The sequence below is a fragment of the Juglans microcarpa x Juglans regia genome, chromosome 3S, assembly GCF_004785595.1.
Source record: "Juglans microcarpa x Juglans regia isolate MS1-56 chromosome 3S, Jm3101_v1.0, whole genome shotgun sequence".
NCBI classification, from domain to species: domain Eukaryota; kingdom Viridiplantae; phylum Streptophyta; class Magnoliopsida; order Fagales; family Juglandaceae; genus Juglans; species Juglans microcarpa x Juglans regia.
Genome location: NC_054599.1, coordinates 27166710 through 27189688, shown reverse-complemented (window position 1 = coordinate 27189688; position 22979 = coordinate 27166710). Strand labels below are relative to the sequence as shown.

Genomic DNA, 22979 nt, shown 5'->3' with positions numbered 1-22979 from the left:
GCATATGGCCTCTCGCCCCTATACCTCACCTAACAATGAACCAACCTTGATTTAGATATTTTCTTATAATTTTTTTTTTTTTTATTATTCCGATATTTCACCACTGGCATTGGTGTGAAGTAGTACGCTGTAAGGTCATTTTCTACGTATTGATGAAGTGGAATTTTCAGAAAAGTTCGTGATGACCTACTTAATTACTGTCTAGTTCGTGCTTTGAACTCACTCTCAAACCATTCAGTAAAAAAGAAAAATCACTTCAAATATTATTAAAAAAATGATATTTACAGTGTTGTCAGGTACTAATTTTTTAAAATTGAATAAATATAAATTTTTTAAAAATAATATATCTAATTTTTTAATAATAAATCTAATTCTTTTTTTAAAAAAATACACAATACTTACATAATCACATTATTTTTTTCCACATAAACTGCAGTAAAATTTTAGAAAAATTGAGGCCTCCTTTGTTTTCATTAAATTTTTTCGTTCATTTCATTTAAATATTATAATTTTTTAAAAATTTTATACAAAATAAAATAAATAATTTAATTTTTTTAAAATTTTAAAATAAAAATAATATTTAAAAAATATTCTATTAATTTTTAATTTTAATTTCTACTCATCTCATTGCACGGATGAAAACAAACACAGCCTACCAACTCTTACTTTGAAAAACGCCTAGTTTTGTCCACCAACCGCACTTCAATTTAAAATTGCCACGTGTATTATTCCACCAAAAAGCTTGCGGGCCCGATAAAGGCAAAAGAAAGGTTATTAAAATCAAATTGCTCAAATGGCAGTATTATATTTATTTATCTATTACTATATACACATACATAATTTTATTTGTTAACAGATCAGACACTGACTGAGACCTTGAATTCTGGCTCCTGATTATCTATTTATTTTTATCAAGCATTTTATTGGTTTACTGCATAATAACGGTTAAATAAAAAATATAAATGATTAAATTTATATTTTTTTATTCATTTAAATTTGTAAAGTAAGTAATAATTTTACGTAATATTAAAATAGAAAACTTGAATTCTGACTCTATATTTTATTTTATTTTATTTTACAGCGGAACAGATACAACCTTCAAACTTCAAAGTGGCAGTACACAAAATACGTTAAAAAAGAGACCCCAACTGAGACCACAGGTCCACACTCCACAGACGATGGATCGACCATTTCCAATTCTATAATGGCCCCAGCGAGTGGGACCTCGAGCAAGACTCATGGGTACATTTGCAGTGTCTCACCCACCCCCGACCGGTTTGGCGGGCGGTCCAAACACCCGCCATCTGGTTCAGACCGGATTCCTCTTTCCCCATATATACCCTCCTCTTTCCTCTTCTCAGCTCAGGCTTAACTGTTAATCGGTGAGCAAAAGTCCAGAGATCAAAAGGCCAGATAAGAGAAAGAAGAAGAAGAACAAGAAAAAGAAAAGGTATTACAGCAATGGCTTCCAAGGGAGGAGAAAATCAAAACGAAGCCGGGAGGCACCAGGAGGTTGGTCACAAGAGCCTTTTGCAGAGTGATGCTCTTTACCAGGTACATGTGTTTCCATCAAAGCTTTCATGTGTTAACGCCCCCAACGGATGAAAACATTGAAAAGGGAAAAGAAAGAGAATTTATTTAAACCATCAGCGGGCTTTTGTAGCTTTTTTTGTTTTATTGTTTCAATTATCGATCTTCCATTTCTGGTTTCAAAACATTGTTTCTGGTTTTTGGGTATGGTTTTGTAGTATATATTGGAGACCAGTGTCTACCCGAGAGAGCCTGAACCCATGAAGGAGCTTAGAGAGGTGACTGCCAAGCATCCATGGTGAGTTTCGTGATTAACATTCCTTTTCTCTCTTTTATGTTTTTTCCTTTCCAACTCAGATCAATTCTGGTACCAGGACCCTCAAAAGTTCAATTTAGTAAGAAACAATGAATTTAACTGATTAATGAATATTGTATATGTCTTTTAAATGTCAGTTTGGTTTGAATGGAAAAAACAGGAACATCATGACCACCTCAGCCGATGAAGGCCAGTTCTTGAACATGCTACTCAAACTCATCAATGCCAAGAACACCATGGAGATCGGTGTCTACACCGGCTACTCCCTGCTCGCTACAGCCTTAGCGATTCCCGACGATGGAAAGGTAAGAAATTTCATAAATTACCAATCACCGATAATAACAATAAGATGGTCTCTCATAGTCAACCATAACTGCCCAAAAAAGTTTGTTTAAAAAAAAGTAATAATAATATTCTATTTTTGATTGTCACAGATCCTGGCCATGGACATCAACAGAGAAAACTACGAGCTAGGACTGCCCATCATCGAAAAAGCCGGTGTTGCCCACAAGATCGAATTCAGAGAAGGCCCTGCCCTCCCAGTTCTTGACCTTTTGGTTGAAGATGTAAATTTCTCGAGCCCAATTACTTTCACTGTTTGTAAACAGTTTGTTTTTTTTTTGTTCTGAACTTATAAAAAAGTCATAAATTGTTTGCAAAATTTAGTAAAAAAGAGATACAAATACCGCCTTATAGTTTAGGTATGGCCTTGGGCCTCGGGGACTTCGCCTCTCTCAAACTTCAATAATTAATTAATTTTTAATTTTTAAGACTTATTTAAGAAGAAGATCCGTGATTATCGACTTGCTTGTTTTCAGAAACTATTTTATTTTATCTAATTAATATATATTTTTTAAAATTTTATATAAAATATAATAAATAATTTAATTTTTAAAATTTTAAAATAGAAATTATTTTATAATAATATTTTATTCAACTTTAAAATTTAAATTTTACAAAACCATTTATTTAATAATAAAGTTATATCTTTTAGTTTTTTTTTTTTTTATAACAAGTATATGGTGTATGAATAATAAATAGAATAATTCAATTAGCTTAATAAGAATAAAATCAAAAGAAAATAAATAAAATTAAAATTAAAATAAAGATACATATAGTGTGTAAGGTGGGATGTTGAATAGATAACGTAATAAAATAAAATAAAATTTATTTATCATTCCAACTCTCATCATCATTCCATCATCTCATGATGTAGTATTAAATTATAGATTTATAAGTGAAATATAATAAATAATTTTTAATCACCTAATATCATATCATAGAATGATAGAATGATGATAAAAATTAAGATGATGAGTAGTATTACTCGTAAAATAACGATGTCGTACCTTAAACTATGGTGAAGTCTTGAAAGCTAAGCTATTTGTTTGGTGAACCACAGGAAAAGAACCATGGAGCTTATGATTTCATATTCGTGGACGCGGACAAGGACAACTACATCAACTATCACAAGAGGCTAATTGACCTCGTGAAGGTCGGGGGATTGATCGGCTACGATAACACCCTCTGGAACGGCTCTGTCGTGGCGCCTGCTGATGCGCCACTTCGCAAGTACGTTAGGTACTACAGGGACTTCGTCTTGGAGCTCAACAAGGCCCTTGCTGCCGACCCTAGGATTGAGATCTGCATGCTTCCTGTTGGTGATGGGATCACTCTCTGCCGTCGGATCAAATGACCGACCAACCCCCCACCAAAAAAAACAAAACACCACTGCTCGTTCAACTTCAACTCACCGTCTAATTATTTTCTTATAATTCATTTCAACTTTGTCCTTGTATTATGTGATGGTCGGTGAGTGATGGAAGATGACCACATTCCAATGGTGCTGATTTCATTTGTTGCCATAAAAATATCATTATTGTATTTTAGTGATGGTAATATGGTCGTCTATACCTGTTTGTGTTCGAAATTCAAGTCAATAAGATACAACGGCTAACTATATCCAGGGTGGAACTACCTTAAGACAAAGTCCCTCAAAATTTTTAAAATTTGATAAAAGTTAGGTTTTAGAATGCGTTTTTATAAAGTAGATTATATAAAAATTAGTATTTAATTCTCCAAAATTATTTTTTATAACGTTAGCCCTCTAAACTAGATTTTCTGATTTCGTTCCTGTACGTATAAAAGAAAAATAAAATATTAGCCTTTGATGGCTTATGATCCCAACTCAATGAACGGTCTTACGTCCTTTTCCATGGACAACTCAATAAGCCTCTGGGTTTTTGGAGTGTAGATTAATGGATGATCAGCTGTCTAGGTGTTAACATCCTTCAAATACAACCCGTTTTCGTTCGTAATCATGTCATGTCATCGAGCTGGCTTCACAAAATTCTATTTTTTTGACAATAGGATTCGTAAAAGTATTGCGTGATCAATTTTTATAGGTTATGATATTGTGTTTTAGAATAATATTGATTAGATAATTAACATATATTGTTTGGTTTCTGTATGCTAAAATGTTAGAAAGAAGCGATCACTCATTTTTGTCAATGTATATCAAATATATATATAAGTAATGCTATGTACAATCTTTAAATGAAGATTGCATTGCAAGTCTAGTTAAAATTTTTTTTAATTTTTTCAAAATTATAATAATATTCTTATTAAAATAGTACTTTTTTCTATTTAATGAAGGGCTTGCACATGCAGTCTCTAAATGAGAACTGTAAATAGAATTTCTCATATATATATATATATATATATATAATATATGCAAGTTGTGAATTATCACCAAACTTGTACTTAAATCCTTCCGAAACGACAAACTATAAAATGTTAATCCACTTTTACGATCGTCTCCATGGTTATGATGTTTTACACAATAAAGAAATGAATTCGTTGGAACATTGATAATTGGTGGACAGCGGGGGCCTCCACCCACCCATCCACCAAACCCAAACATGTCAAAGATAGTAACATGCCTGATCCGTACTATACTTGAGAAGTAAAATAGAATTAACTCTGAATATTATGTTCCCTGGCTAATCTAGTAGTTGAGCTTTGGCGACCAACTTTGTTTTGAAAAGTGGAGACTTGGTGTTCAGTTTAACTGCGAGAAATTTCAACATAGGTTGTCATGGAATTCGTCTTCCTAAATGGCAGTCCGCATCAGTTCATTATATTATAGGAAAAAGAGGGTGAGATCAAGTTCTAATTAATTGAAGGTCCCCGCAGAAGTGTGGTCCGTCTGTATAATCTAGTGGGGAAGACTGCTAGTTTGAACGGAAAAGTGTCACCTTCGTCATTCCCATGAGATACACAGCCTTAATCTGTTCCACGGTTCGGTCTTGTCTGAGGCTGGTCTATAGTTTAGCTAATCGGGGTCTTTATTTTCAATTCATTCACATGGCAAATTAAAGCTGAATACATGGGGTAAGAAGGTAACCATCGTGTAAATTAAAGACACCTCAGATTTTTTCTATTTTTCATTCGCTCTGAAAGATACAAAAATAAGGAAGTAATTAAGTAATTAATCCTCAAGCATATTTAATACCCGCGCGGCATATATGCATGCAAAAAAAAAAACAAAAAAACAAAAAACAAAAGCAGCGCGACTTTAGAGTCTAGACCATTTTGCAAGTTGTGGATAAGGTTTACTGACTCGCGACTAGTGGAAGATAAGTGTGCGCATTATAGGCGACGATAGGGACTGGGAAGAAGAAGTGGGAGTTGATAACTTTATTTTTTGGAGTTTGGCTTAAAACATCCAGTAAAGAAAATTACTGAAAGTAATGGGAGGGATGTAAGCGCAAGAATCATCAAAATTTTCAAGTAGCAACCCCACCAACTTGCGTAGAAATATCGGAACTATATATGATGTTGGTTTCCAAAGAGCCGGTTGGTTGGTCTCCCTATCCTCTCCAACGTTATTTTGAATTTGATAGCACCTTCGGTGTGGTTGGTCTGTCGATCATTATTTTTTATGGTAACATGGAGTTCTTCCTGGAGAATTGATGGTCGCATCCGCACCAGGCGGGGCATATTATCTTTCTACTGTTTCCATGTGGTCTCGGTTTGTTACTTGGATTGTTTATTGCGGTGGTTTCCAACACGTTTTTTTTCCCTGGCTATTCACTATCCTTATTAATTGGGCTCGACAAGTTTGATGTTTTGCTCCCCTGAAAACCTTCGAAAATAAAAAATATTGGCGGCTGTTTCTCCTCCTTTTGAAGTCCCTCGTTTTGCGCCAGAGAAAAAGAAACAGACCAATTAGAAACAAAAAAACAATGAAGCCGGTGACTTCTCTTGCATCAGCCGGTCTACTTTGTCGAGCTTAGCTTCCCACTTGGCGTGTACTTGGACGTGGGTTAGGATCAAACTTCATTATTTAATGACGGTTGTCTTTTCTTTTTCTTTTTCTTTTTTTCTTTTTTCTAATCGAAGCTTCTGCTATCATAGTAATTGTGATTTAGATTTTTGAGATCTTTATCTCCAATATTTTTCCGTTATGGTCACTCCATACAGTTGAGATTGCTGAAAATGATTATCTAACTGCGATAAGGGTGAAAACCGAAAGTATCGATATAGTTTTGGTTCAAAATCAAAACCACACCGATCCCTTAAAATGATGTAAATCTCAACTGAAACCGGCCGGTGAAGAGGAAGAAAACCGTTGATATCGATCTCGGTATAACTACGATCGGTTCGTCGGCGTCTTTGGTTACGACAGAGGTGACCCTGCCGCTGCGTGCGAACTGCAAAGCCTGATGGATGAGAGAGAGAGAGAGAGAGAGGAGTAACAAGGAAGAAAAAAGAAATGTGCTGGGATTTTAAAACCTAGAGGAAAACGGTGTTGTTTGACTTAAAAGCCAAACGGCACCGTTTGCTTTATATTTTTTTTCAAATATTGAGTCTTAAAACGGCGTCATTTCACTTAAGTAAGTGAAACGGTATCGTTTCATATATGTATAATTTAAAAAAAAAAAAAAAAAAGAGTATCAGGCACCCGTTGATCTTGATCAGCCCGCATCCCCGCTTGCAGTAGGTCACCGCTACGTTGTCTTCTTGCGCCCGAAGCACTGCACCAACTCCAACGGACCGGTCGCCATTGTTGCCTTGAAATGCTAATTTGGTGAGCGTGAGGAACGGAGGCGAGAATATGTATTTCCACATTTATATGGGCATGTCATGCGCGCGTGCTTGGGCTGTCGCCACCGTGTAAATGGCAAAATACCCTTGATTTGGGCCCTCTCTCACGAATAGAGTTCCCTTTGTTCAAAAACTGGTCTTGATCTGAGATTTGTTTTTGTAAGCAAGGGGCACCCATAGTGGGCACCCATTCACCTTCTTATGGTGGTTATGAAGTGGTTCTTAAACCACTTCATGAGACTTGATAACTGGCCATTAAGGACCAGCCGGGGGTTACACTTAGAGGGGCTATTTACATAGCCCCTCTCCCCTTTGGAGAACACTTGCATCAAAAATATGAAATCTCTCTCTCAAATGATTCTCTCTAATTTCGGCATTTAGGCTGTGGAATATGTGGGTGTTGCTCTGGTATTGCCACGTAGCACACTCCACCATCGATATGGGAGATTGTGAATGAACAACGACGATGACGAAGAATCTGTGGAACAACCGCACTAGATCCTAGATATTTACGATGAGGTAATATCGCTTCCGCTGTGTACTTTGATCTAGTATTTCTAACATTGGTATCAGAGCCCAATCAGTTGTTCCCGATTTATGTATTTGATGTGCGTATTGTGATTTCATTTACTGAAATATTTCTACACGATAGTTTTTTTTTACCAATGAGTTGGTTGTCGTTACGGTGGTAGCACCGTTGTGGAATGGTTGCAACTACTCTCTTGAAACAACAAAAACCCGTGCACGTGGAGTTCAGATGATCTAGACGCTGCACCATGTGATCCAGGTGCTGCCAGCACCGCAGGAGGCAACGACGCGCATCGAATGGGTGCTGCGTCGTGTTCACTGTTTCGGTGATGGGTTTCCATCACGCTATTGTTGAGCAGTTGCACCTCTGTGCAAGTGGGCAGTAAGATTTGCTTAACCTGGAGGTGCGATGAGCACTTAGCTGCGACTAGAACTACCGTCCATGGAGAGCTAAGTGATGCACACTGCTGTGTGATGTTGCACTGCCATGGCGTGCACCATGGAGAGCTAAGTGCGCCTCAACGGAGGCGTTGTCTTCTGTTGCGCGCAGAGCAACGCGCACTGTGGTGGTGCTGCAAGCGCTGCTGCGCACAGAGCACAGAACCTCCATTGTTTTTGGTGCTGCACGACAAGCAGCGGTTGGGTGCTGCGTTTTCCATATTGCTGCACAGACAGGCAGCGCAGGTGCAACGATGCACCCTGTGCTGAGCTGAGCAGCAGCGCACCAGGCCCCGCAGCAAGTTACACTGTTGCAGGCTGCAGTGCCTTGGGCACTAAAGGGCTGTGGAGGCTAGCACCAGGTGCTGCGCTCATCAGGTGCGACGAGCACTAGGAGCCGCACGCACCAGGTGCCTCACGCTCCAATAAGCGGCGCAAGGGCTTTCTTCCCCGCTGAGTGACGCTGTCAGGGTGGGGCGGCGCTTCCACGGCTCAGCGTCTCTGCCAGGAACTTCGGTGTCTCGGTTAGATGCCAGCCACACAGCAACCGGCGGCAATTACAAGTGCTGTTTTATTTTTTTTCTTCTGTTACGTTACTCTATAACCGTTGGGGAGGAGGAAGAAGAACAGTGGAAATTTTTTTTTTTTGTTTATGTTTCATCTATATGGGCTGGAGTCTACAGGGTGAAATGGGCTTCTTTTAAGTTTTTTTTTTTTGGGCTGTAAAACAAATGGGTTGTTTTTAATAAATTAAGCTTTTCGGCCTGGCCCATGTTTTTTTTTTTCCAACAAAACAAAAATCAGTTTTCGTTTGGTTTAAATTATCTTTGGGCTGAGAACCTGTTTTAGGCTTATACTGTTTTGGGCCATCTTTAATAAAAAAAAAAAAAAGAAAAGAGCCCATATCATGTCCTGTTAAGTGTGCTTGCGGATTGGGTTGTGAGCCCAGCAAGCACAAGCCTGCTCTACAGCTGGGCGCCAAGGGGGTGCGGCCCATTATCTGTCTAAAAACAGTGATTTTTTTTTTTACAAGATACTTGGGTGGTGTTTTGAACTCAAGACCTCACACACAAGGGCTATAAGCTCAACCATTGGGTTAGAGCTTATTGTTAGTGTGTATGTTGATTTTATTTAGTAATTCAACATGTAATTATGGCATAAAATATTTGTTTTTATTGAAATATTTTTTCATGTGATTATGTTATTAAATACATGCTTGCCATGATATTTTTTTTGTTGTCACATTTTTTTGGCATTTTATTTTACGTTATAAATTGCCGAGATTATTATTTTTGTGAATAATAATTATTTGGATGAAATGTGATGTGATTTTTTTTAATACATGTGTTGTGATTGCATGTAATTGTGAGCTTAATTTATCACTTATATTGTTAGACTATTTTTTTTTGAATTGTCTTCAATTTTTTTAGAATGTGATAAATTTAGAGGATTAAGTAGCCCGAGTTTGATTAGTCCATGTTTCTGATTGGCTTAAATGAATTTCTTCGATTAGAAAAGAAATTTTTTTTTATGTGACTAACTCGGTAGATTGCTTATCCTAGTGGGAGTATGGTTGAGATTAATTTGAAATTAATCTCCTATACGATATAAATTTGCGCGATAATTAAATTAGAAATTAATAATTAGACATTGAGGCGCAAGAGATGATTAAGAAGCTTAGCGAATTTTCGATCTTGCGACATGTATTAATTATTTTTGTTCTGACTTAGATTAACGCGGCAAATTTCTTAGATGTGTGTGCAATTAGATGTGCATAGTTTAGTAACTTTGAGATAACCATGAAGAAAGCCTAGAGATTATTTATACGACTGAATCGTCGCATTAATCTCCTCCATGAGCAGTAGTTGGAAACAAATAAAGATTATTGTGAGTGTCAGATTGTCTTAGACCATCATTATTGTGAAACCTCTAAAAGGTCTAGAGTAAAATTGGAAGTGCGCGTAGGACGTTTGCACTATAATTTTTTATGGAAGTTGATGGGATCAACTGTCAGATAGAGCTAAACCACTATTTTGCCTTTGAATCTTGAGGGTAATAACAGAAGTTGTGTTATTCTTGTAACGCAAAGATTAATTGCTCCTATATTTGAGGTTGAGCATATAATCTTGAAGCAACTTAGATAAGTATATACCCTCTCTACTTGCTAGTATGTCTGGCGAGTAAGGATATTAAAATCTGAGTGTGCAAGTGTGTTGAGGACATTCTTGATTGGCACATTCATTTTTTTTAAAAGATTTTATCAGTGCACCTTTATGTGGTATTAGCATTGGTAATCTTGCTCAAGTTTTATTTCTCTTTAGATAGAACAGATAGGTTCTTGCAGATATATAAACTTTGGAGCACCCCTTGAGAGTTATACCAAGCACCTTGGAGGTTTGCATGGCAACTGTGGCAAAAGTCTGAATAATTAGGTATGACTTATCTAAACCTAAACTAAAAATTTTGCTCGTGGTGGCACTGATGCAAGATAGGTTTTAGGTTAAGATAATTTCTCGCAAAGTTTTTTCTTTTTCTCTCCTATAGTGGATTGAAGAATATGAAAAATATTAAGTAAGCGAGAAATGAAGAAATATTGCTAGTTAGCGACTAAAACGTCACACACTGCATTTTTTGCACAAAGTGATATTTTTAGTGCTTTTAATGCGATAATAAAGAAGTCTATATCTAATTTGATTTAAGACTCATAGAGTGGTGTTAGTGAGAATTTCTAGAGGTTTAGAAGTTGGATGATCACTCATTGACTCAGTGATATTATTTCTCGAGTGGGGAAATGATATATTAAAATATGCCATGAAGGCATAGGATGATGGGTGTGAAGCTTGAGAAATTGAAGATTTTTTCGCTAATGAGATCCCTCTCCTTGGTTTAGAAGAGTCAAAGAGAAAAGACAATATGAGCATTTTCTATGTGAAAGTTCCATTACATGCACACTAAGGACTTAGATAATAAAAATATTGTTTCATCATATAAATGCGATCCAAAATTTGTTTTTAGGAAAATATATTTTTCAGTTAAAATATTTTCAAAATCGCTATCGTATGAGTTATATGATGAGAACAATTATCTCGCAGTTTATTGACTTGCTGAGAATGGTGTTATGGCGCAAAGCAGTTGTTACATCACACTTGGGTTGATGTAATATGGGGTTGCGGCCGTAGTTCTTATTTGTCGTCCTTAGATCGAGTTCATTCGCTTTTGAGAAAGGTTGAGTGATTATTTTGTGCAAACGTGAATTCTATTAAAAATCGAGAGGATCTAAGCTTGATCATTTTTTGATTGAGTCAAGTAAATTACTCGTATTTTCGGCGAGGGTGGGGACTTGTGGATTTTTTGTAACACTTATTTTTTGGAAAGAACGTTTTCATCACGTTTTATTCCACATTACCTTAACCAAAATATTTTCAAAATTCTTTTTATATAAGATCGCCGAAAATAATGGGAGTAATTCAACAGCTAGTGGAAGTATACTTTTGAGTTAAGGTGTACCATTAGTGATAGTGACTCCCAAAAGTTATAGAATATAAGGATCCTCTTAAATAGCGTGGTAGCTTTATATCAATATTCTCTCGTCGTTTAGAGACTAGAAGAAAATATTTGTAATATGGCTCCGCTAAAGGTATTGAATTCACATAGTAGGAATCCCAACATAGAATCTTAGATTCGCTTCACTTATATGATCCAACTTGGGGTTATTGATCTAATTGACAAAGGTAAAGTGGAGTTGATAGAGGTATAGATCCATCTCTTGGCATTAATTAAGTTGCATTTAGATAGTCATTGATCGCATATTCATTAAAACTTTTCTTGAAGGTGTTAAATAGCTGATTCTCATAGGAGAATTAGATGATTAGCTTTTGTGATGTTTAGGCATGAAGTACTTTGAGCGCCTGATTATTGCTAGTACTATTTTGGTACATAAAGCGAATCAATGTTGCTGGTACTGTTTACATGCGACCTAAACAAACTATCTATTCAAAGATACCCAATGTACCTAGTCGTTTTTTTTATTAAACGACTTATTGAATAAAATGGGGTTCTTTGAATGTTGTTGACAATATTAGAAAAGTGTCATCATAAGAGATATTGCGAACTGGTTATCTTAGATAATTAATTGTCGCCTAAAAAGAGGTTTTCCATACTACGAGGTGATGGACATGGGTTTGTGAAAAGTAGCTCAGGCTTCGTGTCTTGTGAGACTGTTTATAAGAAAAACAGTTTCTATGAGCTCTTGTTCAAAATCTATAGACAATTAATGAGATGGAAAATACTAAAGAATCTAGTTTTGCCTATATTGTTTGATGTTTCCATTATGGTTTGATCATGGGAGTTAGAAGTTAAGTTTTTGTTAGAGGGTAAATATGACTTATTTTGTTAAGTGAGTTTGTGATGCGATTGTCATTAAAAGTAATGATTAGACTATTATGATTGTCTTTGGGGGCAAAGGCACTAATCGCTTTACCCTTAATGAAAAATAAATTATGGTTATCTCACATGCTTTTGTGAAATCTTGAAGTCGCAAATTAAGTTTGCTGAATAACATTTATGGTCACCTTATAGATTCTTTAAAATCGCAGTTAGACTTGCTGACTAGAATCTACGGCTTATATTGTGAGTCTGACCTAAATGAGATTCGCGATGAGTCATCGCTGACTTCATGATTGTGCAAAGGACTTTTATATGTAAAAGTTGAGTCTCTTGGTAGGAGCATGTTTTGGAAAGTTACTATACATTAAAATGCGCATGGAGAGAAATGCTCATTAAACACCACTTGAGAGTTGTGGTTTAATAATTTGTTGTTGACCATGTGATTTCTCTGTACCTCACAGTATTGCTCGTCATGCACATGATATTGATATGTTCTATGATCATGTGGCGTGATTGGAAGCATTCTTTGGTATGCACACACATTCACCATAAATTTAGGAGTTATGGTGAAAAAGGTATATTGACAGGCTTAGATCAGCTCATTCACACGAGCGATCGCCTTTGGCGCTACAAAGAGGTAGCGAGCAAAGATGAGACAATGTGTTACTCGGTACTTGTCCAGAGAGGGATAAGTTGGAAGACACAAAATATATGTTGCCTTAGTGGGAGCTAAGATGAGGTCTAAGGATCGTGCATGGTTACCCACATACCATGTAGCCTGTGGTTTAGCCAGATGCGAGATCCTCTTTGGCGCTTTGGATAGCGAGCAAATGGAGGGACTCGGGTTAGGCGCTGAGATAGCGACTAGACTAAAATCTGTACGGTGAATTGAGAATAGATATACGCTCTTTCTTTGGAAAGAGAACTCCACCGTAGCATGTATTTCATACTACATGTGCTTTTGCGATCAATAGTAGAGGTGAGTGAATGGTTCCCTGCTTCCTCACCGTGTGAGTCCTGTAGGTTATAATTGATGACCTTAATTTATTTATGCCCTTAGGAGACCTTTGACTATGTCACGAGGTTGATGTTTTAGTGTCTGCTACTTTGGCATGTTATCTATGGCCATGAATGATGCGGTCTAAAGAGGCATTGCTGGGAAAGCGACTAAACTAAAACTAAATGACATGAGCGCGAAGGGAAAACTATTTGGTAACACATCGATAATGATGTGTACTCATTGCCGGCAAGTTATGTTACTTCCTGGGAGTTGCAATATAGCTGTGAATACATCATGTTTTATGGAGATTGAGCATTGCTCTGAGTCATTTGGACTTGAGAGGGATTAGGGATGCTTAGTTTGATGTGACCAAATGAGTCGGGGCATAACGAGACACTTTTTTTTAGGGATGTTGCTATGCTGGTCTTCTCTAGGAGAGATTTGGTATAGTGCTCTAATTTGTCTTTTACAGATGTGCTCGATGGTCGCACGACCTATTTGTCAGTATGAACAAGATTGAGAACATATTGAGGGATGCAGACCTGGGGTCTTGCCCACTATGTGTGAGTGGGAGATGTAAGAAAGGGGCACCCATAGTGGGCACCCCTTCACCTTCTCTTGGTGGTTATGAAGTGGTTCTTAAACCACTTCATGAGACTTGATAACTGGTCATTAAGGGCTAGCCGGGGGTTACACTTAGAGGGGCTATTTACATAGCCCCTTTCCCCTTTGGAGAACACTTGCATCAAAAATATGAAATCTCTCTCTCAAATGATTCTCTCTAGTTTTGGCATTTAGGCTGTGGAATATTTGGGTGTTGCTCTGGTATTGCCACGTAGCACACTCCACCATCGATATGGGAGATTGTGAATGAACAACGATGATGACGAAGAATCTGTGGAACAACCGCACTAGATCCTAGATATTTATGATGAGGTAATATCGTTTCCGCTGTGTACTTTGATCTAGTATTTCCGAGATTTGTTTTTTTTATCTTACAAAATATAGAATGAGACTTGTATCAACTTTTTATCATTGTGTTCGGTAAAATTGATAGAAACTCTGAAAATATAGAAGTAGAATACTTAACTTCATGAGATAAATATAAAGTCAGTTTTTACTTCTTTAAATATAATGCATCAGTTTTAGTAATGTATAGTGTAAAATCCGAGCAAAGTGTATTTTTCTCTCTAACTTTATTTTGTCGAGAAGAAAAAAATTAAGTAAAAAATGAATATTTGTATAACAATGCAAAAAATTCTATTATTACATGAACTTATAATTTAATAGGATTTATCTTCTTTGCAAATGAAGATGATAGGACAATTGAGGACATACATAGATATTTAGATTTATACCATATTATTATTCTAGTACGCAGTTGGGATTTCTTGTACGTAGTTGTCGATGTATTGTTCTAGTAATAATAAGCGGAATATGTCGTTAACTTATTAACTGTTGCATTCTATCTTCTTTAAACTGCCGTGCCTTGCAATCATGACCAGAATACTCAATAAATGATAGCCACTGGTCAATGCCATCATGATCAACTACAACGTCCTTTCTACGTATATGTATATGTATATGTTTATGGAGGCTCTCAAATTTCTTCAAACCCAGATGTAGTTGTACATCAGCAACAGCAACAGCAACAGCAACACTTGGAACAACCAAAAAAACCCCTCCAATGAGAAAAAAGAAAGATGAGAGAAAAGAAGCCCAAACTTCCATTCTCTTCATTCGAAAAGGTCGAACAGTTCAAATACAATTAATAATAAACAGTAACGGTGAACATTGCGTTTAATTGCTTTTCAGCCTTGGTTCTTCGTCTACAACAGATCTGGATTTCTTGATGTTTCCTTTCTTCCTTCTCAGCAGAAGTTTCCTTAGCAAACCGAATCCTCCCTGTTTTTTATTTGGGATAATGGTTAGAGAACCGGCTGCACTTTTATCTCCTTCATGGCTCCAACCGAAACATGCTCCCGGAGCATGTACCAGGGCGTTTGGAGCACATGAAGCATTATAGCTACTAGAGTGGAGAACAAGTTGTTTCTCTGCGTCTGCAGTGCTGCTTGTAGTTTCTTTAGCTTTTGGAGACTTAAGGATCTCTGCCTTAGCATCATCCTCAGCTAGCATTCGATCATGGAGGGAAGCACGCTTGCTCAATTTCTTATTATCAATGGCAGAAACTGCAGTGCTGGTGTTGCAGAAAACCTTGTCAAACAGTGCCGCTTCCCTAGGTGAAGCAAGAGCCTTCAGCTGTTTTCCCAGGTGTAGGATGGTTTCTTGGCACTCTGCCAACTTTAGGGAAGCTGTTGTGATCTCCCAACCCTGAAAAACATTCGACAAAATTAATTTTATATGATAGAATATAGTAATTTGCTTTGTTACAAATGCATTGAATAATTATATCTCACAAGATTAAACTCCATGTAAAACAAACAACCATGCAAAAAATATGCGAAGTATCACAATATATCTGCACAATAATTCTTTGCTGTGTATATTATCTGATGTTAACAATAATTTCCCTCTTATTTAAAATACTGACTATTGAATACGATTGGTTTTTATGATACCATTAGCTCGACTCATCAAACATATCTATTTTCAGTTAAATACAAAGTTTGGGTAGCCAAAACATGGGTCTCTTCCCAAACACAAAAGATGTCAAAAACATACATTTTGGGATTGCTTTCCCTCTTGATTCATGCTGTACTTCGGAGTTTCCTTTGCAACACTGTGAGTTACATTGAAGAAATCAGAATCCCCCATAAAGTAGAAATGCTTTTGTTTAGTTAGTAAATAAGGTAGAACTATGCAATCAGTAGTTACCTTTCTAACTGAAGTTGAAGCTCAAGACATGTTGCCTCTAATTCTTCACAGCAGTTACTTTTATCCTCTAATTCAACTTCCAAAGATGAGAACTTCTGGAAAACTTCATTCACTTTAGCTTTGGCAACAGTAAGTTGAGTATCAAGATCTTCGTTTATCAACTTTTGATTTTCAATCTGATCTTCAATCACCCCCTTTGATTGCTTTAAAGTTTCCACTTCTGCTTGTAAGTTTCCAAGGCTTTTCTCCGAGTCTCCAAGTTGTATCATCAAGGCCTCACTCATATCAATTGCTGATTGTAACCTAGCTTCCATGTCTTTCTTTAAGGCTTCCTTCTTCTTCAATTCCTCCTTTAATCTACTGTTTTCTTCTTGCAGTTTACACTGAATGTCCTCCATTTGGAGCAAAACATCTTGGTCACGTGAAGAAGCAATCAACGGCAAACACGATGACTCTTTGGATGTCTGAACTCCAGGTTGATTTTCGGTTCCGGATTCCATCCAACCAAAATGCATCTTGATCTTATTTCGTAAGCTTAAAGCATTTTTAGGGGTCACATGGTTGTTAATAATCCATTCTAAAGCAAACATCACTTCTGCGGCAAATTTTTCAAGATCTGCTTTTCCATTTAAGAGATCAGTACAAGTACAAATGAATTGTTGTAGAACAGCACTTAGCTCCGAACTTTTCCACTGGAAAACGTGGACAAAGTAGTCTGCCGATGTTGCTGAATGTAATGGTTTGGGATTTTGAATTTGATCCCCCTTAGACTCTTCTGGAGTATTACTGCTGACATACGACGTCAGTTTGATTCCTTCAACCAGCTTGATGATTTCATGCATCGACTTACTCAGATTAGATAGGTTACGTTGTTTTCCCTTTTCTTCCACTAGGGTGTCAATTGTCGAAACTATGTTCAAAGAATCTACAAGTGGGGATGTCTTGGGAGATTTCGGGGTTATATTACCTCTAACGTGGAGAGGGGTAGACTCTCCAGATTGCCCTGAGGTTGCAGTTGCATCAGCTTCATGTGCTGTTGGGTGGTTTATAAAACCCAAAGCGATCTTGATGTCCTCAAAAAGTTCATAAAGGCTTCTTTTCGAAATACGCTTTTGCTCCAGCATTGCTTTTAAAACAATTTGAAGCCAGTCAAACGTTTTTTCAGTCGGCATGTTTTTTGATTGCATCTCTTGTTTTCTGTCACTGAAACCAGAATGAGTTGAAACTGGACCTAGATCCTTACCAGCCAAATTGGGGAGAGACGCATTTCCAGGTGTATCCACAGAAACTATTGCAAGTTTCTCCATCGTGGCAAAATCATCCATTAAACACATGTCTGAAGCTTCGATTGCTTTGTGTACCGTTGGATCTTTGAGTTTCACATTTCGGAAATGCTCCAATCCTAAAAGTAGTGCATTGGCCCAAGATCCAGAAGAACTAACACCATCATCACTGCCAATTTCAGACTCTGACAGTAGAGAAAGTTCATTTGACATAGGACTACACCTCAATGGCTCCATGGATTTATGATCTTTAGAAAGCTCTCTAGCATGAGCCTCCACCTGCGATAATTTGGAAGCTGTATGAGCATACATGATCCTTGAAGAATAAAGTTCAGAGTTCTTCTTGGTTATAATTTCTTTAAGAGCCTTGTTTTCTTCTTCCACATCACGTACTTTTTCGATCAGGAAATTAATCTTCTTACTGGGAATTTCAGGACAGGTGGTGGCTTCTCGGAGTCGGTCAACCAGATCTCTTGTAGGACTATGCTTTTTTCTTCTCATATCTGTGCGATCCCTTCCCAACATATCAGCTTCACTCTTCACATTTGCCAAAGCAGCAGGACCTGGCAGCCACTTTTGCATGAGGAGACGGAGTCTTTGACACTCTGCTTCCAATTCTACGATTTTCTTTGCACTTTCCAAATGTTGGTTGTGTGCTGCATCAGCTGATCGACGACGATATTCAATCTCCTCATTTCGAATCTCAAGCTCCTTCTCAAGTATGTGAAACTCATACTTTACATAAGTGTTTTCCTTTTCTACAGAATCTAATCTAACCATTAGGACATTGAATTCTGCATCTGCCTGAGACTTGTGTTTTTGTAAATCTTCGACAACTTTCTCTGTGGCTATTAAGGCCTTACTCAGATGGGCATTCTCAATAGCCAATTTCGTGAGCTGTTTGCTTGTCTCCTCCAACTCATCCACCAATTTCTTCTGGGCTTTCTCGTATTCTCTTGATGTTTTCATGGTGGCATCACGTATCCTCTGCTCCTGTTCTTCACGAACAGTGCATAATTGCTGAATACATTCCTTCAATGCAGCATCTGAGCAAGCTACTTGTTCATTTGCAGTTGTTCCCTGCATCAAAGCTTCATCCGGTTCTTGTTTTTGGCATACTGCTGCTTTTTTCTCCCACCCTAAAAAGAAGATTTCCGTTTATTGAGTTGGCGGAAAGCCAAAGAGAGCAGATGATTTGCATAAACCAATACAACTAATCTCCACTGGAAGCATCATTGAAGGTGGGGGGAAAAGAGAACAGGTAAGGATATCAGTGAATAACCTGTTTCAGCTTCTTGAGCCCCTTTTGCATGTTTTGTCACAAGGTTGTCTTTGGCATGACAATCAAGGAGGACTGAAGCTAACTTCTCGTTGAGATTTTTCACAGGTCTTTCTGGTCCTCCTTCATGTGGTGTTGGAAGTATACATATCTAATAAAAGAAACATGACTGATGTATTATAATCATATTTAACACCTCCTCCACCAATTAAAATGCATGGGCTACGAGGTGCTCACATCAAGTGGTCAGACAAAGGGGAAGAAAAAAATAAGTCAGAAAATAGAAAAGGCATGCGCAGGATAGAAAATGTAGATGTGGAATCTTCCAAGATAAATTGAAGAACAGAAGATGAAAAGTGAGACAACATGAAAGAAATTTGTTAAAAGAACATAAGGTAGATGATCAAGAGAAGCCTCCATTACCTCTTTTTCAGTTCTCCTCAAGGGACGAGCAACTCTTTCAGCTGAAACAATTGTCTTGTCTACAGATTTTTTCCTCCAAAGCCAAGACTTGTGGTCCATGATTTTGGTTTCTATTCAACCAGGGGGGCGGAACTCAATCCTGATGTACAAAAACCATCTATCAACAAGAATCTTTCTTAGGAAAATATCAGATAAAAAATTAAAGAAAAGAAAGCAAGTCCATTTAACTAGACACAAGGTAGATCTTTTGGTAGTTGAGGCATTCAGCTCTGCGATTTACAATCTTAGCCATATCAACACACTTTATAAGAAAAATCAATGCGTTACTAATCCATCTTTTGTCTTCCGCCATTACAAGCATATGTTACTGATAATTGCATTAAAGGTCCTTTTAAGATGACTTAATTTCGATCTAAATCACAATAACTTGATTAGTAAATCTATTTTTTTCATCAGTAAGCAAAACTAAACAATTCAGTAACCATCCTTATTCAGCAGCAAGTAACAAATTGCAGCTAAAAGGGGACACCTTTCGGTAAATTGTTCCATTAATGTCAATAACTTGCCTATGTATTGAGTAAAAAAAAAAAAACAATACAAAGAAACCAACTTATGGAGATTTGGGGTAAATTTTTCCTGACAATAATTGATGATTATGAAGTAAGTCTAGTGGAAATTGTAGTGTACACAACACTAATCTCTTTGCCAAGACAACAAACTCCAGAGAACTAATTGCAATTCATTCACTTTCATCGAGGGAACGTGCGAAGGGGGAAAACATTAAGGAAAATTAGGGAATATTGTGTTCTAGCTATGATAATAATTGTGACAAGGTGGATTGAGATCCCCCATAATTTTTTTTAACAACTACAGCATTATACACATGTTGATTAACTGAGTAGAATTCTTAATTGGGTACAGACATAAATTCAGTTTGTCCCTAAAAAAAAAGATCCCCCATAATTCATCCATCCCCAAGTCTAGAGCCTAGAGGACTGGAAAAAAAAATACTCGCAATCTGTGGACTCCACAACATTTACCGTAGGGCCTGCACACCGTATTTATCTCTCTCAATCTAAGAGCAGGACAATGTAAGTAGATTCTACATTTAGTGCTCAATCCGTTCCTCTTCAATCAGAAAATATCAAAATAGTGTTTACATAGAGGATCAGAAAATGGAAATACAAATGGTGTCAAAAGTAATATTCTAAGCTTCTGAAACCAAAACAATGAACGAGGTCTTGTGCTAACTAATGCCACACCAGTGATCTTACAAAATGAACAGTTATTCCGAATGACTCTATTGTAGACTGCCATGAAGGCAAAGAACTTAGTCCAAAAAATAATTAAACATAAGACTGAAAGTAGTAGTGTGAGTTTGAGCTACAGTACGGTAGTAGCACTCACCTGACAAGAGCAGCATAAGAGAGATGACTATCAGTTCAAGAATCATCCACCATTTCTGGTGTAAAACTGAGAGGGAGGTGAAAGACACAAGCTGGAGCCATGAATGCACCAGAAAAGACACTTCATCGCCTGGAAATGAAAGTGAAAGAGAACTATTAACTATATATTGCAAAACTGGGAGAAGAAAAACATCATAGGATGCTTGCTCTCCACCGACACATGCCTGAGTATAAAGATAGAGAGAGGTAGAGAGAGAGAACCTTGGCCCCACAAAGAAAATATACCGTAAAGATGGAAAAGCAAAAAGAAAAAGGATTCAAAGACAAGGGCCAAAAGTAGAAGAGTCATAAAGAGACAAAGCGGGGACAAAAGTGAAGAAAGAGAGAGGTGATCGATCGGCCATGAGTGGGATCCCGGTGAAATTAATACTGGGTGGGGTCTAATGAAATTTTTTATTAAACCCTTCCTTCAGTTTCTTATCACACTCGCCTGTCGCTCTTCTTCCGAGCTTCTTAATTTCCTTTTTTATAATCCGAAGATACCTACTTACGCTGACACAAAACGAGGAACAGTAAGTAAGCTTGCGACAAAGCAAAGCCATTGAATTTCTGGGACCAAGTGCCGGACACAGACCCAAGTGAGGCTGGGAATAAAGTATGAACAGTCAGCAAAATCTTCTTGTGCCATTTATGACATCCCGAGACGGAAAGAAAGTATGGACTATGGCCAACTCAGGTGTTAAATTCAAAGTTGGAACATTTCACCCTATTCAGGTTTCAAAGTCATCTTTTGGATTTGTCTCTCCATGCCAACTTAAAAATTACTTCCTTTGTTTACCCGGACTTCAATCATGATCATTCCCTTCATTAGCATAAAGGCAACGAAAGAATGGACAAGGCATTCGAAACCACCCTTGCATTCTTCGGAGAATCAAAGGGCAATACAGATTACAGGGTTGAACAGTAAGCACTGACTTTCATAATCATTTCGCGAGGAAATTAAAGGGATTAGTTGCTCTTTAAAGAAAAAGAAAAAAAAAAAGTAACAAAGCAAGTGCTAACGGCTAAAAATATCTTTCCCGATCTTCGTGAAACATAAAAAAGTCAGCAGAGTAATATCTGTCTGCTTATGATATCGATGATCAGTAGATCCTTCCCGTGTCTCAAATGTACCAGTGTTTGGATCATGATTCATCGAAAATAATGATAATACATCAAACTAATTGTGCAACATCCGCTAAAAAAATGTTTTAACTATATAAAAAAATTTTACAAATTATCGTGATATATTAAATTATAAAATTATTTTATTATAAAATAAATATAACGTGTTATATAAAATTACGTTAATTAAAAAATTTATTTTTGTGATACTTTTTATAACTATAATATTTCTCTTTCACTCCGTTTGTGTGACTTTCAAACAACATTGTATATTAATAACCATTATAAAACTTATTTCATACATTAATATCTCCTAATTTAGATTTAGGTGTGATTTAGATAGTAAGATAAAATGTGATGATTTTAGCGATGAAAATTAAAGATTAAATAAAATATTATTAGAATATTATTTATTAATATTATTATTATTATTATTTTAGAATTTAAAAAAATTAAAATTATTTATTATATTTGATGTGATAATTTTTAAAAAATTATAATGATAAGATGAAATACTTTTACTATCAGCCTTAAAATCTCAATAAAAAATAATAAAGAATATGAAACTAAAAAGCTTCACCACACGTGTGGTCAAATCTAAGTTATACAGTTGATAGATTTTGAAAGAGAAATACTTATAACCGATCCATTTATTTTTCTTCAAATAATAGCCAACCAATAAAAACATACTACGCATCACTTCCATTTTACCATCATTGAACCGCATCACATTAGATAACAAAAATCTTCACCCCGAAATCTTCTCCCCCCTGCGCAATTTTGCTCTGCTCCCCCTCATAATGGCGTCGACCCCCCCTCCTGCAACAGCGTCAACCAACCCCCATCACCTTGCACCGGCATCCCCTACCCCCTAATGCGAACTCCCCCTCGCAATTCGAAGCCCCCCTCTCGGCGAACCCCTCGCCCACGACCCTCTTCCCCCATCTCACAGTGTTAGGCACCATCTTGGATCTTCAAGCCGCTGCAAGATCATCTCCTTCTGTGTAGTGTCCAATTGCGTCAACTTAACTCACGCCTGCCAACTCTTTCGCCATCTACCGCATCGAACCACATTGGTATGGAACACAATGGTCATTGGTTAGAGCTTTTTCCGAGAGGGATGAATCCCTTAAAGCTTTGTCTTTCTATAAGAATATGCTTGAGAGTAGCTTCTTACCCAACAACTATACCTTCTTTTTCCTGCACTAGGGAAATGGAAGGATGTGGCCCAATTAAGAAGAGGAATAAAAAAGAAACCTAGATGTAATTGGATCAAAAATAA

At 37.0% G+C, this 22979-nt stretch overlaps 2 protein-coding genes across 3 annotated transcripts; one reads left to right on the top strand and one right to left on the bottom strand.

The window, feature by feature from the left end:
* Positions 1-1353: 1353 nt before the first annotated feature.
* On the top strand, positions 1354-3745 carry LOC121258145 (caffeoyl-CoA O-methyltransferase 5). The gene is made up of 5 exons (XM_041159520.1): positions 1354-1554; positions 1749-1828; positions 2007-2151; positions 2281-2412; positions 3249-3745. Exons 1-5 carry the CDS (start codon positions 1462-1464, stop codon positions 3540-3542), a joined length of 744 nt encoding a protein of 247 aa, XP_041015454.1. The 5' UTR covers positions 1354-1461; the 3' UTR covers positions 3543-3745.
* Positions 3746-14884: 11139 nt separating this feature from the next.
* LOC121258027 (filament-like plant protein 7) lies at positions 14885-20763 on the bottom strand. Of its 2 annotated transcripts, none has more exons than XM_041159346.1 (6): positions 20535-20763; positions 19128-19284; positions 18708-18855; positions 16143-18564; positions 15990-16047; positions 14885-15638 (listed from the first exon to the last, which is right to left on the bottom strand). In XM_041159346.1, the coding sequence occupies exons 2-6, from the start codon at positions 19224-19226 to the stop codon at positions 15108-15110; spliced, it is 3258 nt and encodes a 1085-aa protein (XP_041015280.1). In that variant the 5' UTR covers positions 19227-19284; positions 20535-20763; the 3' UTR covers positions 14885-15107. The 2 variants fall into 2 exon arrangements, with proteins under 2 accessions (XP_041015280.1, XP_041015279.1); XM_041159345.1 differs by having other exon boundaries at positions 19128-19266.
* Between the last annotated feature and the right edge of the window lie 2216 nt (positions 20764-22979).